Source organism: Pomacea canaliculata, linkage group LG3 (genome assembly GCF_003073045.1).
Source record: "Pomacea canaliculata isolate SZHN2017 linkage group LG3, ASM307304v1, whole genome shotgun sequence".
Taxonomy (NCBI): Eukaryota; Metazoa; Mollusca; class Gastropoda; order Architaenioglossa; family Ampullariidae; genus Pomacea; species Pomacea canaliculata.
This window is the reverse complement of record NC_037592.1, coordinates 29,856,237-29,875,620: the sequence shown is the minus strand read 5'-3', so window position 1 is coordinate 29,875,620 and position 19,384 is coordinate 29,856,237. Positions and strand designations below refer to the sequence as shown.

At 42.1% G+C, this 19,384-nt stretch overlaps 1 protein-coding gene across 1 annotated transcript in view; it reads left to right on the top strand.

The window, feature by feature from the left end:
* LOC112559995 (protein jagged-1-like) overlaps positions 1-16,888 on the top strand; it is a 45,562-nt gene extending 28,674 nt beyond the window's left edge. Inside the window, exons 2-8 of the mRNA XM_025231532.1 lie at positions 840-1,320; positions 3,806-3,866; positions 4,793-5,050; positions 7,269-7,460; positions 9,057-9,220; positions 10,439-10,652; positions 14,732-16,888. Of these exons, the coding sequence (XP_025087317.1) occupies positions 1,273-1,320; positions 3,806-3,866; positions 4,793-5,050; positions 7,269-7,460; positions 9,057-9,220; positions 10,439-10,652; positions 14,732-15,372 (1,578 nt within the window). The 5' untranslated portion in view covers positions 840-1,272 and the 3' untranslated portion in view covers positions 15,373-16,888. The remainder of the gene's footprint in view (positions 1-839; positions 1,321-3,805; positions 3,867-4,792; positions 5,051-7,268; positions 7,461-9,056; positions 9,221-10,438; positions 10,653-14,731) is intronic.
* Positions 16,889-19,384: the final 2,496 nt, after the last annotated feature.

Here is a 19,384-nt window from a genome sequence, read left to right as displayed (position 1 = left end):
CGATTTTAAATGCTGCTCAGCTAAGCGATACAATGCTACAAAAAAAAAAAAGAAACAATAGATCGTGTTTATCTGCTATTCATGAAAATGTGTCTTTCTTCACAATACTTAAAAAAAAGAGAAATAATGATCAAAATCTCCACTATATAATCGTGCTGACTGCCATTTAAAATAATATTAAACAGAATACTGTTAAAGTAGAAGGCAATTAAAGATAGACCTGATCGCGACTTTGTGGCAATTGAAATGTTTTATGGTAACGTCGGGAAAACATGACGATGGAATAATCTCCCGCAGTTCACGAGGAGGGGAACAAGTACTCAGTCCGCCCTGAAGCATGCTGTGTATAGCGCACGTGCACAGGGTGGTTATGATGGACTGAAAGTCTGCGAAGCCTCAGTTTAGTTAATTCCTGAATCCTCTCTTGTTCTTGTCTCTTTACCATGCTTTATTTATTGCTCTTCTCTCATTCTCTGTATGTTCTATTGCATTGTTTTATACTGTACTATGTATTGGTTGGATTGCCCTTGATTCGACCCTAGACATGTTTAATAAATAAATCTTTCTCTCTCTTTCTTTCTCGTTTAAGAGCGTACACATTCACACAGAAAAATAAAGCACACACTCTCCCATATGAGATCTCTCTATCTCTCTCCAGCACACACACACACACGTGTGCAGGAACTTTCTCCCTCTCAAACACACGAGCTCGCGCCCCCTCACCCACATCAGAAAAGCACGCATTGAACAAAAATAAAGAGTTGACAGAGTTGTGAAAGGCGATAAAAGAAAGACAAGACAACAAAAGTGAAATAAGTTACTATTTATTTCTATTACAGAGTGACAGTACTGGAGTGTTCGAAGTGCAGCTGACGGCCCTGATCAATGGCTTGGGTCTCACTCACGGCGGTCGCTGTTGCTCCCCGAGCCACTACAACCACATCAAAGCCAGCAGCGGCAGCGGTGCCACCACGTCAGCCTGATCGGACAGGCCGATAGAGTTGGGCAGTGGTACCTCGACGGTAACGTGGACAGCCACAAGGAGGAAGCGGTCAGCGAGGAGGAAGAAAGAAGAGGAAGAAGATGAGGACGACGACTGCCAAGAAGAATGTCGAACATTTTTACGAGTTTGCCTGTCGCACCAGCAGCAGCCTCTGCCACCGAGCACTGGACCCATCCTGTGCACGTTCGGAACCGCGGTGTCGCCGGTGCTAGGGGGTAACATCCTTGACCCCTTCGGCACGTGGGGGGAGACGGAAGGCGCTGGTCATCATGTTGATCGCCACCATCGTCCGAGTTAACTTCACCTTCTCCTGGCCGGTGAGTTTAGTGACTTCCGCAGCTTTTCCTGACTGTACAGACCGGGCTCTTTATTCTGGACCACGGTGAAGACTGATTAGCCTTGATGGTTGATGACTGTCGACCTGATGGTAGTGAGTGGTGAAGACATTTAAGTGTGTGCGTGAGTGTAGAAGTAGGTGGGAAGGATGTAACAGAACGGATGAAAATAAGAATGTTGCAGTCGACAGCTATCTGCTTTAATTTCCATCTTTAATTTTTATCTTTCTATTTTTCAATTTTCATCTTCTCAAAATGATTTTTCACTAATTATTTCATTAATATACATTAGTTTAGGCTATTGACAACGTCCGATAAATCTTTTTTCTCTTATTGTTCTGCAGTTAGTTCCACAATATGTTTCTAAAACTTAAAACTGTTTTAAAGAAGTTAAGCTAGAAGCTTTTTTTCTTATCAAAATTTACTCCTATGCGGCTGAGATTCGCTGCACAAGCGCATATACAAATGTGCTGACGGGAGCAAAACTCTGGCTTAAACAATTCAACCGTATTTAAAGCAATTTTAGTTGTAAAAATGTGTAAACTTGTGCTGTGCGCTGTTTCTCTAAAATTAAGAGTGTTTTAAAATTGAAAAATATTGTGCCTCGTGCCCCTGGATGTTCGCCTTTCAAGAGCATCAACTCAGTTTAGCTCGAGTGTTCTCTCTTGGCGCCGATCCTGACTTTTTTTCCTACAGCAAATCTGTGGGTGTGTTCTTGGAGAATGATAGAAGAGAGAAGTGCCTGAGATTGGCACAGAGTAAAAGAGACGACAGAAACGTAGTTTGAAAGTGTCTAGTTTTAATTTGCCATATTTTTCTTATCACATTTACGAAATCTCAAACCATGAAATGTTGATGTCATATATGTGTTCTCTTCTCTCTCTTTTTTTTTACTACATTCATCTAAGAGACACTCGTTAAGCCTCATTCAATCAGCTGTCGTTACAAATAAAACTCACCTTCCGACAAAGGCACATGGTAATTCTCAGCGTCGGTAGATAAATTTAAGTCTAGAAGCCCCTGGATAATCATTAGATGGAATTAAGTCTTCTACTCGAGCTTTTAAAAAATATTTATTGTTGAAATAACGACAGTCAAAGAGGAAGATGAAGGTAGGAAGGCGAGAAGGGTTACAGAGCAGGTGCACGCAATGGGGCATCTGTTGTGCAGTGGAGAAATGGATACTGCAATAGATATAGCCAAATAGCGCTACGAGATACAGAAAGGAAAATGATTTCAAAGCATACACCGATCGTAACGGCTTTATCATGACAGGATCACGGCCATCTTAAATCATTCCGTTAAACTTAAAAACGCGGTTGAAAAATATACGCCTTTACAAATGGCCGTTAAGATGATGCCGGTGCCCTACCCCTTTCTCTTTTTCTTTTTTAATTCAAGAGATAGAGACAGAAGTCTGGCTCTGCTGGCCTTCTATTTCAAGCATCTGCTGTCGTCTTTGTAGTCCTTCCGACAGGAGGAGAGGCTCGGCTGGAGGTGTGCGAGATAAGATAAGCTGCATCAAACGGCATTGTCATTCTCTTGTTTTGACATGCGCGAGACGTTCGTAATAATGACACAAGACATCTCAGATGCTCGCCACCCGCACAAAAGATCGCGTAGGTGGCGCTGCGTAAGACGCTGCTGCAGATGGTGGGCTGGAAGGCAGGAGGTTCTTATCTCACTGAAGTCAGCTGCCTGCTGCTGATTGTTATTATTTCTTTTTTTTTTTTTTTTTTTTTTTTTGTTGTTGGAGGGAGTGGGAGGGGAATAGAAGACGATATTCATGACCCCGCGAATAACCTCGAAACATCGTGACACTGCTCTGACGTAGCTGTTCCTTGCTCCTTGAATTAGGAAGGAAACAAAATTAAAGATGGCTTTTCCAAAGTAAAGAACCGAATCACGCTTTGAAACGTTGAGGCAGCGGGTGAGAATGTCTGTCCGCTGTGCAGCTCACTACAGATAGCAAGTGCACTAATCTGACGTCACCAGCAAAGCTTGATTTCAGGAAGTGTGTATTTTTGGGCGGGTATTCTGTCAATCGGGGAAAAACCGATCAAGTAACAACAGGCTGTACACAGTGCGTGAGTGTTGCGTCACCATCTACGTCATTTTATGTTGAGTGCACAAAATGACGTAGTGCGACTTCCCTGATAACGAGAGCTCGCAGTTACAATGCTCGTGCGATATTAATGTAATTAATGCGATCACAACATTAAAGAACATCCCGTTTGTGAAGTTATGTGGCAAGGTGTACAACTTTCCAGGCATCGTGCTCCAACAAAGACCAACTCGATTTCTTGCAACTTACCTGCTTGCAAAATATAGCATCTTTATCATTATGAAGACAGATTGGTTGTACTTATATTCATTTTTTAATCCAATTTATATTTCCGTAACTGGTTATCGCTGTGATATGCAAGTATGTATGTGTGTCTCATTAATTTAATGTGTCCTTGTGCAGGTATTCTACACAGTCGTGGTGGAGGCGTGGCATGATCAGTTCGGTAACAGGAGTGTGTCAGGTAAGCTAGCCACTACTTAGCACAAGCATGACGTCACGTTTTACCTCTTTCTAAACCTAACTGTACGTGCATCTCGAATACGTATTACGTGGATGGAAGTAAGGCGGGGTATTGACTCAATTAAAGAAAAATACTATCTTGCGCCGAATTTTACTCAGTCATTTGTAAAAGAAATGCACCCCACTAGTCCTTTAAGGTATTAATTCTGCCTGGTGTTTGTGTTGCCCGACGCCTCGCCAGTGTAATCTCTAATCTGTGGAAATGCGTGAGGTCCAGAGGGACATGAGACATGTGGAGAAGCGTTATCTTTACAACATGTTGCTCCTCGTAGTTATGATACACCGATCGTCACGTCTTCAACTTTCTTTTATAGCACCACCCAACGCCTCGGGGCTCATATGTTTATTAGGTCAGCTGTATATGTTCGCTTATCTCCATTACACTTCCAATTCTGTGTGTGTGTTCGGGGGTCTATCTACTGTAAGATTTCCTAAATGACACTAGAAATGTTTGTTAAGCCTTTACGATTATAGCATGTTGATACAATTAAGATAACGTAAGATGAGCCGATTTTCTCTTTTCATATTTCTTTTGTGTAAGAGTAGTTCTATGCATGGTGGTTTTTCTTTTTGTATTTCTTTGTCACCAGATAAGTTTATATATTGTATATATTACAATCATCTTCACATAAAGTATTTAATATACGTATTCACGCAAATTGTAATTACTTTCTTAGTGTAGAATAATTACAAATTAAAGAAAAGACAAATATAAAAGGTCCATTATAAACTAACAGATTATTTTAATGCGGCCCATTAAAGCTGCCGTGAGCAAACAGGAAGAAAAACTCACTGAGTTCTTAAAGGCCTTTGACGTAAAAGTGCGAGTTCGCTCAGTGTAACAAAATCATCTTCTCGTCATCCCAGACCCGAGCAACGTCATCGCCCGCGTCCTGCACGCTGGTCGTCTGCTTCCATCTTATCGCTGGCAAAACGTCAGCAGCTCCTTCCGCGGCACCCACTTCAGCATCCGCTTCCGGGTCGTGTGCGACCGCAACTACTACGGACCGAGGTGCGACGTGCTGTGCAAAAAAAGCGACAACCCCATCATCGGCCACTACGCCTGCGACGACAACGGCTCGCGCGTGTGCCTCGATGGATGGGAGGGAGAGTCGTGCGACAAAGGTAACGATGAACGCATCTGCGGTCTTCGACTACAATCTTACCGTTTTTTAGATTATTCAGGCCTCTCCCCACGATATGACCTTTGAACCCAAGCCCATTTGAGAGGACGACTTGGCGAGAACGAGCAGCTGTCGGGTTTAACGACTTGTGCAGTCGGCTGACATCTGCCAGATCTTTTCATGAAGATGAAGCTTTTAATGCAAGATGCCGGTCTTATCCGTGTTTGTGAAATCTCGCGAGAAACGAAATCTTGCTTGTGGTGCCGTAAAGGTAATGTCAGGGGACAATAAAGGGCAAAACTGTGCTGAAAATTCTAACCTCTGAAAATAAAGGTTAAAAAAAAAATAAATAAATAAACAGTTCCCCACCTCGGGAGTAGACTTACTGATTGTGAGTTTTCAAAACAAAAAGTTTTTTAAATGAGCACAACAAAACAATCTGTGCCGTGAATTCGTTTTATTATTTATTTGTTTATTTACTTTTAAAAAAATCAGAGATGTAATATAGTCTTAACCAGACGATAAAGTACTATCTAAATTAGGTGATAATTCTTCTCTGAAACAAGCAGCAGAGATTTATCTAACTTAGGTGATAAAACATTGTCAGAGTCCGCTCCAACGAGCAGGAAAAAATATTTTAACAGCTCTACCCAGATTATCAAATTCTTTTTTTATCAGAGATAGTCTTACAAACTCAAAAACCACCAAGATATAGGTCTTTTTTGCAGGTGTGGTGCAATTTTATAACTTTATGTATCCGCTATAACAAAGTGCTCACAGGTAGCAAATCTTAGTTTGAGCAAGAGAGTATCTCTTATATCAGTAAGAGAGTGTCAGGTATATTTTTTATGTTTTTCGTGATTTGTGGATCCTATGAGCAATATTCCGTTGTCTGCTAGCACCTTATTTTAGGTGGAAAGTAATAAAAAAAGCTATCAATCTGTATATTACAAAAGGTCTTTCAAACCAACAGATACTCGTTGTCATGAAAACCTGATTCTGCAGTCCAAAGAAGTGACGTTAATTGTTAACGTGACGCGGGTTAGGAGGAACAGAACAATAGGTATAAGCGAAAAAAGGAGATAAAATCGACATAAACGTGTCCATGCTACCATTAAAAATGAGAAGCCGCTGAGTTCAGTGCTTACTAAGTAGAAACAATGGGAGTCGGGTGTAGAGGAGGAGATAAAGGTTCACTAAGATATTTTTGCTTTCTTTTTTTTTTTTTTCATCTTTGTGTGAGTGGGGCCGCCGTATGGAAAAGAAATGTTCTTTTATAGATCTCCCTTCAGGACCTCCAGACATGAAAGGTGCTAAAGCATTCACACTAGACGTCCATTTTGAATGATTAAAACCCGTTTTAAAAGTCTAGACTCAGAAAGTAAACAGTAAGAGAATAACACGGTATGATGTCCAGATGGCTGCCTATAAAGTAGCTCCTGGTGGGATGATGGCGCAGCTCTTCACACAGGCGATGCTTCATGCAGCAGGTTCACGGTAAAGATGAGGTCGAAGTTGAAGACAGTACAATATATAAAGCGTGCGTTTTGATTGCACGACAGTTAAGTTCATTAATGTGGTGGGCTGAAAGAAGGATCCTTGTCAAGATAAAAGATGGATCTTCGTTATGAAAAGGTATATCCTCGGGAAGATAGATCCGTGTCAGGATAATTGATGGGTCCCTATCAGGATAAAAGATGGGTCCTTGTGGATTCCTGTCAGGTGAAAGGCGTTTTTGCCAGCATAAAAAAGATTCTGTAGATCAGGACAAAAGGCACTATAAAGATGTTTGCGAAATAAAATGTTGATTCCCTGTAAGAAATAATTGACAGGTCAGAGGTCACGACTTCGTAATGGATAGGTGAATAAAATATATTTCTGCTCTGATTTCAAAAAATAAAATAAGAGTATTTCTTTTTGTATTACGTGTGTATACATAAAATCTCATATATGGATATTATGGACGTATATTAAAATACAACAATCAATATTGATAAAAATTATGGATGGGATGTCGCGTATTATACAAATTTCGTATGTATAATGAATTATAAACAGATGCTGTCTTATATATGCACAGAAGGATTAAAGAAGTGAAATTATTTGTTTAATCTGCTTCAAAAGGGTGAATGGGAAAGTTGGCTAGAGACTGTTTTTAAAGGGTTAGTCAAATGGTGAGTGGTGTCTTTCACACATCTGCTTCTTTCTCACGTCTGCAGCCAAGTGCAGCGAGGCGTGCCAGGAGGGCCGCGGGTACTGCGACAAGCCCTACGAGTGCCGGTGTCACCTCGGGTGGAAAGGCACGGAATGTCATCAGTGCCAGACCTACCCAGGGTGTCTCCACGGTTACTGCATCCACGCCTGGCAGTGCATCTGTCATCAAGACTGGAGCGGGTCCCATTGTAACATAGGTAAGTCGGTGTCCAGACACTTCATCCCCAGACACTTCATTTGAGTCGGTTTCTCATCAGAAGATTACATGACATTATATGTATTATCTTTATAACCCGGCATATTTATGTAAAAAAAAACCAACAACAGAGAAAAATGTTTATTTATTTATTATTTTTATTTACTTATTTTCGATGACCGCGTTATGTAGCATACTTCCCCCTGTTGATCCAGTTGTGGGGCTGGTACCTGACTTCGTCAAGGGTTGAGGAAAGTAAGGCAAAGAAGGGATGAAGACGGGCACCGCCCTTACAAAAAGCCTCCGAGATAAGGATAAGCGAGGCTTCTAACATCTCACTCACCGAAGACTTTACGGTCACACGGCTGCCGTTACCTAATTTATTTATTTATCTATCAAGATCTAAGCACATTTCATGTTCGCCCTCGGCGCAAGCTCTTATAATACTTTCAGAATATTTCGTTCGGAGGATTTTTACCACTCACACTCATCTCTCCCCTGGTGGTACCATATCTACACGTTTCGTTTCTTACTTTCGGGGGGAATCAGGCTAATCTGAGGGAATGACTGGAAAGCGCTACCACGAGCTGGCCTTATCAGCTTTCCCCTTACATGTGTTCTGCGAGGAACGCGCTGACTTGGCGAGTCCTGGACACCGTGTACACTGCCACCATTACCAGTTGATTAGTGGCGAAAATTAGACAGGGAATCGCCTGCAGGGAGGAGATAAACACTCATCTTCTATAATTTTTTTCAATGTTTTGAAAATGATTCCTGCTGAGGGAGAAAAAAAGGCAGTTTGTGCAAAGTCTCAACAGGAAGTGTGGCTTCCATATGGCGCCTTCATCACATTTTAACAAAGTGCTTCTTCGAGAGAAATTTGATTGGGGCAGTAGTGGGGTAGGAGGGAAAGTTGTTCAGATTGGTAGTGGCATGACGCCAGAGAAATGTTTTTAAATGTTACCTGGCGCCAAGGCCAGTCAGGTCAGGTTAGTGTGACCCTGTCTCGTGTGATTATGATCTTAAGTGTGCTGAAGCAAAGATTACAGGGTTGGAAGTTTTTTTTCTATTTACTGCTGCTGTATAGAATGGGAAGGGGGGCCAAGAGAGGAAATCACCCCAGACAGAGTCCCATTTTTAAAAGAACCAATCCAAACAAATGTACAAAAGTGTTAATGACAATTAAAAGAATACAAGAAAGGCTAACTATTAAATAGAGAATAGAGTTCAGTTTTTTAATAAAGAGATATTTTTTGAGAAGTTCGAAACCCCTTTATACAACCTATCATAAGGGTTGTCTTGGTGACTTGAAGACTCACATTTATTATTAAGTCCGATTGGTCAAAAGTTATGGAGCCCTGGGATAAATTCTCCTCTTGGTGACCCCTAATGACCCGTCGAATAGTTCAGCCCTGCAAACCCATACTACATCAAGAGAGAATCTCTCCTCAAATCATATCAGCAAATTAATTTTTAACTTACATTTTATTGTAATTCATAACAAATACGTTAATGTGTGTGTGTGATTTTATCGTAACGTTAGTTAATATGCATACTTTTACAGAGGTAGTCATAATAATCGTACTGTGTTTGCCAGACAATCACTACTGCCAGAGGTACAGCCCGTGTAAGAACGGAGGCACGTGTGCTTATGACGAGGTCACCAACTACACGTGTTCCTGTCCCCAGGGGTTCGGCGGCGTCAACTGCGCTCACACCGTGTGCTACGACGGCTACTGCCTGAACAACGGCCTGTGCGTGGTATGTACACCAGCAGAACACCACTACTAAGCTATATTTTCGTCTTGCATCCACGGCTGCCCACTAAACCACGAACCGCATTAATGTCTTGTCTGTGACGATACCTAACTACTTTTTCTCCAAAATTTTAATGGATACTGCTGCATTTAAAGCCAGGGAGTAGTACTCACCCCTGTCTAATATTTCCAGAACTGGAGTGTAGATGCATTGATATCTTGTCTGATACCAAAACTACTTTCTCTCAAACTGGACTTTTTAATGAATTTATAGTGAAAAAAAATAGTACCCGTCCCTGGCTTATGTCACCTGATTAAGAACCGGAGGTTGTCTCGAGGAAAGGAAACGAAGAAAAATATTAGCCGGCGGGACATTACTGTCGAAATACGATAGAGGCACGATACAGAGATACACGAATAATAACACTTTTTCATAAACGCTTTCTTCATCACATGCCCCCTTCCCACACACATGCACACGCACGCACACAAGCACTCACACGCACGCACGCATGAGTCTGTGCAGAGACCACAAAAAGTACGGGTTAACGCATCCACGTCGATCTTCATCTGTGCATCATACAAATCTTCTGTCTGAGATACAGTCTCTGGCTTCAGGCCTTCCACTCACATTTACTGCACGATTTATTTTGTGGTATGTCAAAGGTCAACGCAATCTGCAGCTCACTCGAGACACGCCCTTCTGTACTGAGAGGAACGAGGAGATTGGCTTAGGGAAGACAGTCTTAAGAGGAAACAAACTTAATCTTTTATTTATTTAAGCATTATTGTTGTTATTATTTCTTATCGCTGCTGATGTTTCTGTTCTTTCGATAAAATCTCTTTCCATACCTTCAGGAAAAGAAATAAGGTGAAGTCGGGCGATAAAGAAATACCTGTCTCTTACTCACTGATGAATCTATCCTTATCTTTAAATAACGGTTGCTACTGTATGAGCACTTAGTTTCTTTTCCAGTTTCTTCGGTAAGCGTAAATAGAAAAAACAGCTCTGTGGTAACTCCCGCCCTAAGTGAAAGGAAGAAGGAAGAAAAAAGACAAGGGACAAGCGGAAATAAAGAAAAAAATGGATACAACCAAAGAATACAGTCGAATTTTGATGCCTATATATTTGCATTTTTTTTTTTTTTTTTTTTTTGCTTGTTAGACCTAGCAGCAGAAGATTTTTTTGGCTGCTGCTGCATTCTTTTCGTTTGGAAAACAGATGTCTGCAGGAAGGCGAAGTTGCCGCTGTCGTCGAGGTTTCGATGGGCATCGCTGCCAGAATGCGGAAGTGACGTGTGGGCATGGAGTCTGTCGCAACAATGGTACATGCAGGAGGGATGGAGGCAATATCCGGTGTTTGTGCCGTCCTGGTTTTAAGGGAGACTGGTGCGAGGTGGAAATGGCTGAATGTCAGTCTAACCCATGCAAACACGGTACGTACCCCCTCCTCAACCCCTCACCCTTCACCTTCCCGATGAAACAGTCATCGGTTGCATGTGCCTTCACAACACGTGAAAGATTGTATTCTCTGGAGAAAATTTTATATTCTCTTTTGTTAAATTGGTTAACCTTAATAACACAAATAAAAAAGTCGAATTCACTACTTGTCAGACCGTAGCTATGGCAACAGAATGTGTCGTATTTTTTTTTTATTTTTAAGAAGGCGGTTTCTCACGCCCTGTTCGCAAGTATCCCCTTGCTCTTTCAAAGCATTTTCAACAATAATTTAGGCAAGTGGCATCTACATGTTTGTTCGATTCTTCTTAAGAGAGTCACGACTCCCTCTTAGTCCTGTTTCTTGTTCCGTCAGCGCGACTTCTTACAAGAGACGAAGTGAAACGCCATGCTCATGTATTCGAAAACTTTAAAAAGTTTTAAAAAGAACATGTCATGTAGACTTCCGTCTGTAAGCATGAGGTTTACACAGCACTAAAAGGAAACGCCCTTAATTTACTTTTGTTTTTGTGTATATTAAACAAACCCACGTTTGTTATGGTCATCTGGCATAAGGACAGCGAAGACTTGGATAACTTATGCTAACTGTATTTACAAGAGTACGAGTTCCGGTAATTGGTTGCGAATACAGTTTCCTTGCCTGACACCTTTATGTCCGCGATGACAAGTCTCAGGAGGACGCCAACATGAACGTTGCTGTTGGCGATGTGAGATGAGGCTGGGCGCCTTGTGTCTGTGCTGAATGATAGAAATAGATGACTCCACCCACACTCTTCCTTTTTCCCTTCCCATTTTAATTAACAGCACCGAGCTCTTCGCTAATGATTTTGCTGTTTCAGGTCGTGACACGTATGCTAACGCATTTGCGATTTTTTTCTAGTGATGGAAAAAAAATGCCTTCCTCAGTCTCTCCTTTTCTTTCCCTGTACTTTCTTTCTAATTTTTGTCTACCTCTCTTCTGTCGGTTTTAAAGACCGATCTTTTTCATGTTTCTTCTCTTGTTTTTTCTTACCAATTGTCATTAGTTATTTAATATGTGTGTACCACCAAGGAACCGTTGCAGTTGTAAAGCTCTTTTTTTTTTTTTTGACCTTATCTCTGCCCAACGATTAGCAAGCAAAAAATATATACATATATATTTTAACATTTTAGATAGGACGTTATCTTTATTGGTGTTCATCTGATAACTCATCACTCTACACGCTGGGGTGTCGTTTTAATTGTGGCAAGAATGCGACCGCGATTAGATTGCGTAAATCTACAAGTTGTGTATCCGTCGAACGTTGTGTTTTACGACTGTCGTTACTGTAACACGTTCTCACACCGGAGGTGAGCTTTTTTTTTTTCAGTTGCTTAATACTGCCACTGCTACAAGACTATTATTATGACCAGTTGTACTACTACGACCACCCTATACTTTTCTTCCACTACGACATCCATCATCACCTCCGCTGCTGCAATAAGTAGTGATTAGCGTTGCAGGTGCAACTACTAACCCTTACCTTGGTCTCGCATGGTGGTCTTCATTTAGGCACGAAGAGCCTATTCGGCATATTTCATGCCTATCCTTAGTCGAAGTAAACAAGAAAATTTTATTATTGAAGGCCGTGCATAAACGCCAGAGTGATGACGTGAGAAGGACGCACGTTGTTGCCCCGAGGCAGGTGTTAGGCTTGACCTTTGACATCCGGCACGATACGTAGCTGAGAGCACTACGTCGAACTTGTTCTCTCCTGTCCCTTCCCCCTTCCCTTATCCCTGCCAGCATCCTCCCACATTTACATAACAGAAAACATCTTCTAGCCTGCCTCTGACGCAGTAAAAGAAAGGTACAAGGGTCGGAGAAAATGAACTGCAGATGAGATAGGCATTGCAGCGCTCCCTCTATCCCCTTAGTTGGCACGTTGTTGAGTGTGTTATATTCTTACACCCTTCTAATTTTTATAAACAAGCAAACAAACAAATAAACAACCTTTACCAGGGGTTTTTTTAAATGTCAGTGCACACTCCAGCAAAACCTTGTCTCCTATGCATGTGCTTTCATGTCTGTACTTTTTTTCTTTCGTTCAAACGAAGACCATTATCGCTTGCCGTGTTAATTAAGCGTGCAGTTCTGGAAAATGCTACATCTTTCCTCTTGACGTCCAATCTGTCACTGTTGTGGTCGTTTGGTTTCTGCAACTGGAGGTGGTGATTACGTGCATCGCATCAGTGCTTCAGAAGGTAGACCAGGAATGCCATGGAGCCGTCAAGCGCCAATAGTTAACGTTTGATAATAATAACAAAAACCATCCTTTGAATATCTTAACCCCAGCAAAAGTTTCAAAGGTCACATCATTGAAAAGGAGTGACTAAGAATCCATGACAACGCCTACATCATTCCTAAAGGCAGATTTGCTTTCTTTTAAAAAATAAATTGACCACGATTCAGGTCAAGGACTGAGAAATAACTTTCTTGCTCCTACGTCATTCGTGACCTTAATATCAAGTTCTGGTTTCCAACAGATCAACAGCCTGACATCTTGGCTCCGTTTGTGCTCACTGCATCTAACGTCTGATTAAAATATTTTCTTCCACAAAGATTTATCCATTTTTGTACTATTCTGGCTTCTCCGCAATGTCTGGCATTAAGATGGAGACGATAAATTCCATCTATTTTGAGGTCTAGTGAGTGCATTTCTTTTTCTAATAACTGAGTAGAGCTCAAGAAAAATGTAGTTTCTACATCGGTGTGAATTCTCCCCTACCTCCTCAGACATACACGTCTGCAAAAGCCAGAATATACAGAAAGAAGTGAAAATATAAAAAAGGAGTTCGCGTCTGTCGACAGATATTCTGCCAACACTCCCACTGGCTATAGGCCTTTACAGAAGTAGGGAACATCCGGCTCATTTGGTCTGGCACAGCCTAGGAAACCGCAGGATGGGACTAGAAATTACAAAACAAACAAAACAAATAAATAAATAAAAAAATAAAAAATAAATCTAGAAATGTTTTTCAAAGCAGAGTAATTTTTTACTGACTAATAATAATAACAAAGCAAATTTTAAAGTACAAACAAAGAACGGTATAGACAGGACACATACGTGTACCTGACGTTACAGATACGTGTGCTTCACGTCGGCTGCCCGTTGTCCGTCTGTCTGTGTTGCAGTAACTGTCAGTGCCAGACAAAATGGAAGTGTACATATGACAAATGTGACAAAACTACTGTTTTACTAAATGTAGTAAACTATTTCTGAAGTTGATAGTTCTGAATTTTCGAATTATCACGAATGGTGATATAAATATCCAAATGGTTCCCCACTGTGGCTCAGCTTTTTCTTGATGCACTCTAGGTTATTGCTTAGACTGAGCATCTGTCTGACACACTCTCTTGTAAACTTTGAATGCTCTTTCTCCTCCACCCTTACACTACTTTTACTCGATAAAAGCTGTTAGCACCCGACATTAGTTGTACTTGAATTCGAACGACAAACTGCAGTGCACCAGAATGCTCATAACTAGTTGTCTCTTAAATCTTTTAGGGGTGTTCGGTGGGGAAATGCTAAGTTTTTATGGATGTATGATTCACATCACTTGCAAAGGACAAACGCATTTTCACTGTCATCACCTTGTGGCCTGCTGATGGGAGGTATATGTTGGAGAGTAGGGCGGGTTTAGTTTTGCCTGTATGGCGTCGGAAAGACGAAAAATTCAGGTCAGGTTTCTCACAGTCTCTCTATCCCCAGTAGCTGTCTTTTTTCTCCCATCCCCTCTCCATTTTATGTAACCTTTCCTACGTAATCCAAATACTGTTCTGTGTGGTTATTATGTAAATTAGGACCTTTTTCTTCCTCTAGTTATAGAGAGCCATTTGCTAAAAATCTGTCTTGTTAAGTAAGTTCGTAAAAAAGGGACTTGTCATGTTATCATTTTTATCTCTCTTGTCTCTTCTCTCTCTCTTTTGTATGTGGTGATGGATGGCGCTATTGGTGGTGGCTGTGTATCCTTAATGATGGCTCTTTTTTCCTTTTTCCCTTCAAGTCTTTTATTCTCTCCCCTGCTTCATCCTCAGGCGGGGTATGCAGAGACCGCGTGAATGGCTATCACTGCGAATGTCGGACAGGCTACGGCGGAAAAAGCTGCGAACTCTCCCTCGACCCCTGCATTGGGTTTCGCTGCTTCAACCACGGATCCTGCATCTCCACCGCCATTGGCTTCACCCCAAGCTGTCTGTGTCGCCCCGAATTCACGGGACAACGCTGCGAGTCGCCCCTGGACCCCTGCGTGGGCATCTACTGTCTCCACGGAGGAACGTGCCTCCGCATCGGCAACACCGAATTTCAGTGCGCATGCGCCAACGAATACACCGGAAGTGTGTGCCAGATTCCGCCGCCGAGTGTCGTGTGCAAAGACCAGCCTTGTCTGCACGGCGGCACGTGCCGAAGGACGCACGAAGGAAACATGATGTGCGCATGCGCTCCAGGTTTCCGGGGAGCTCTGTGCGAAAGCCAAGTTCCGGTCGCGGCCCTCTCTACAATCGCTGACGTTGTCGACGACGGGGCTGGAGAAGAAGACACATTGACTCCGCCCCAGGAAGGGCCAAAAAACTTGCAGGTGCCCAATGACTCGGTCTGCTTGCACATCTGCAGGGCAGCCATTGCATTGTGGGTGACAGTGTGCACAACTGTGACGGTTCTGCTGCGATACACGTAGCCAATGGCAAAGATTGGCGCTAGACTGCGTATATGTGTGTGTTTGCCTGTGTGTCAAGTCAGTGAGGTTGTCCGTTAATACGACAAGTTTGAATGTGCTTGTATTTATGATTATATGGAAGTGTGTGCGTTGTGCATGAGAGAGATGTGATGTTAGTAATATGGTGTCTTTGTCTGTATGCGCCAAGTGTGTGTGTGCCAGCAAAGTCAAGGAAGGAATGAGAGTGTGGAAAATTCCTCCAAAAGAGGGAAAAAACATTTATGGAGATGTACACAACTATTCAGTGAAAATCCAAGTACTAGAGTTTGTATATGTGTTTGTATAATCATTTCTGGTTGTGACTTTCCTAATGCATACTGCACTTGCAGAACAAGACAAGATAGAGCAAGAACATTGTTATGACAAAACCCCAAGTTCATTTCAAACCGCATTCATATTTTTTTCCCTTTATTCGCTCCTGGAAACTCCGTCTGTGGTCCTTGCGAGCATCTCACTTCAAACTCAGGCGAGAACAACGCAGCCACTATCTTCAGATTAATTTCTTCTGCAGGCTGCAACATCCTTTCTATTGCTCGCTGAGAGGCCACACACGTAAACAGACGGAGGGTTGGTGGGATGGGGGCTGGCTCTCTCTCGTCCGGAAGTCGGGAAATGACTTCAAAATTGTAGGAAAGAGAGGGAGGTCTTGGAGGAAGACTGGGCCACAAACACATCCGTTTTCTCTCGAGGAAGAACTGTTTATCTTAGAATAACGTCAGGGATTTTTTTTTTTAATCACAGCAAACGAGGAAAGTTTCTTGAATACTCGTCAAAACAATAATATTTAAAAGATTCTATAGACATATTGTTAGTTTATAATATTTTCCGAACATATGTAGATTTTATTTTTGCATATTTAAGTTATGTCGATCATATGAACAAGAAAGTTTTTTCACACCATCCGTGGAAATGGTAGGCATGAACTGTTAATCAACGTTTTGATTTATGGACAACCATTACAATTAAGTCAAGTGCTTCAAACACAAACCTTTTAAAAATAAATTTTCGTTTTTATTCTTGATTTTGGTTAGAATGAAACAATCCCTGAACAGTTTGCTGCATGAAAAACTCCAATTCCAGTTCTGTTCACAGAAAGCTTACTCATTATTTTCCGTCCCTTGTACTTGTCCATCAGTTTTAATAAGCTTCATCTGATTGCTTCTCATGATTCCACTTTGCATCCTATTAAAGCACCAGGCGGCAGAGGGAAGAAATGCAAACATGAGAGCCTCTTGCAAAATCCGTTTGTGAGGTTTTCCCTTATTGGGTGTTTCGTCGGGAATTTTGGTTCTAAACACAGGAGAGCAAATGCTTCCTTTATTTTTTGCTGAAAGGATTGAGATGAAGTAAGACATTGTCTGCGAGCAAAGAGAAAAAAAAAGCCATTTCAGGATTTTATTGGGGTTTTTTTCCTTGTGTGTTTAGAAATTACAAATAAAAGTTCACAATATTTTCTGCCTCGTGCATTCACTAAAAATGAAGCTTGTTTTTCTTTTTTTCGTGTTTCTTTGCTATGTTTTAGTTATACTCGTAGCCAAATATACATTCCACATCATTCACACACTTTTTGTTCATGTACGTAAACACATGTACACAATCACAGACGCACAGACTGTGAGCAGTTTTACAAATGTGAAAACTGAGAAAGGCAGTGACATGCACACACCCACACTCACATACAAACACAGAGAGAGAGAGAGTCAAATGAAACACCAGGTGAGCTTTCCATTCTTCTTTTGCGGGTAGACGAAAGAAAACAAAGTGAATACAATTTCACGACACGCATCTAAAAAACAACTTTAGCAATTACCGCAACAGCAACACTAAATCTTCATCAGCACACGATTTTGATGACGAAGAAGAATCTGACAATAACCTGGTGTATAAAAAGACGATGAAGGCGATGGTTGAAAGCTAATGAACCTGGACGTCATACAGAGATGCCAACAGTAGCCCGCCTCTTCCGACCATATTATATCAGTGGACCAAGATTTTCTGTTTTCTTTAGTCTTCTTAACTAAACAAATATCTAAAAGTTTGACCAAGTTCGGTAAACTTTGTAAATGTTAGTCACATAAAAACGCTCTCAAAAGTTTGTCCGGTCAAGAAAGGCATTAACTGGACAAATGTTCGACTATGTTTGACATCCTTCTACTCGGAAGTCCTAAAGATACCTGCATTAGTCACATACTCGACGATGTGAGTCTTGCGTGAAGGCCCTCCAGGGTGAAGCGGATGCGTACTTCCTTCAGCGGAAGCTTCTCGGCCAAGAGCTGTTTATCCGCTAATGGTGAAAAGGGAGATAAACGGGGTCTTTCAAAGAAGTCAGGGAGGTTATCCCGTGCTATCGCCGCCACCCCAAGGCCCTCGAAACGTTGAGACGCAGGCAGTCATGGAGACCGTCTCGGCCGCGCACACTATCTTTGATGCTATCCCTCAAGGACACCGAATGGAAGCAAGCAGCCGGCCTGCTACTATCAGAGTTCTGAAGTGGCAAATGTACTGTCCCCCCTGTAATCAAAGACTGCAGTCTGTTATAGATGATACGCTAAGCGGAAATGGCTCTCCCATGGCCTCACCCTCCCAAAACCGACGCATGCGCAGACGTCCAGTCTCCGTCTTCTTCCTCTGTATCTCTCTCTTTATATGTGTGTGCGTGTGTGTATAAAGAGTGGGCAGGTGCATAAAATACCCAAGTCAGCCAATCACAAATAAACTGCTTAACAAACCTACAAAATAGAATCTATCAGTAAGTAAAATAACTACAACCAATATGTAGAAGTATAAAGGCTTAAAGATGAACCCAAATCAAACAAGAAATTAATTATACAGTTCACTCGGGTAAAGGCTCGTTAAAGTGCATCCTCTAATCCCCCTCCCCTAAAAAAGTTCATCGCAAGATGAAAATGCCCTGAACCTTTACGAATGACACTCTCTGGTTAACAAGATATTTCCAACTTCATCCATACACCTGTGGAAAGCGAGTGATCAAATCTGGTTCATGAATATGTCAGAGTATCACATAAGCACCTGATTCCACCCCACTGTCTGTGAACCTGGCGACATAAGCGTGTCATGTAATGAACAAATACACAGACAACATGTTTTTTAAAAAAATCAGCAACAAGTTGCAGTGTGGTAAACCTTTCAGACTACCCGTATCGCTCCGCGGCTGCGCCAAAGCGCTCAGCGGCACGTGCCAGATGTCGGAGATACCATCAGCAGAGCTGCCGAGACGACCGTAGACGACAGTGGCGAGCTTGTCTTCAACACTGGTCCACGTTGTTAAAAAAAAAAAAAAATCCCTCCTGCTGCCTTCCTTAAGGAAGCCATACTTGGCTGGTGCCGGAGAAGTAGAGTTCAAGAGCTACCAGGTCACGTGGGGTGTGGCTACTGTTTGTCACTCGCGACCACAGAGGCACAAAATTTATGTCTGAAAGTTGAGAGCGAAATAAAAAGAAGGGAGAGTGGGGTGGGAGGAAGGTTGGATGGAAGAGTTATGAAACATACATACACAACCTGCAAACAGAGGGAGAGAGAGAAAAAAGGAAACAACCTACATGCACATAGCTTCTGTTGTTCTCTCATTCCCTGGCATGGTCGTCGGCTCTCTCTCTCACACACACACACAATACACGCACGCACACATGAAGAATCTTCACCTACATACTGATTTTCGGTCTCACACACACACGTACATGTGTGTAGTTGAAGATCTGAGAGATAGACATTCATGCCCACACAAATGAACCGATTCATGTCAGAAAGACCTCGCCGGGTCCCCTGAGTCTAGCATCAAAAACCCAAAAGTGTTAATTACCGACAGTGGTGCGGCCTCGCACATCTTAACAAAATAAAACAGTAGGCGCCGACCTCTGGGTAGTGAGGCCCGGACATGTCTAGCTTTTAGTTCTCAACCCCCTTTGGCATTTCGCACTTCCTCCCAGAAGTTATCAGTACAAAGCAGCAGGTG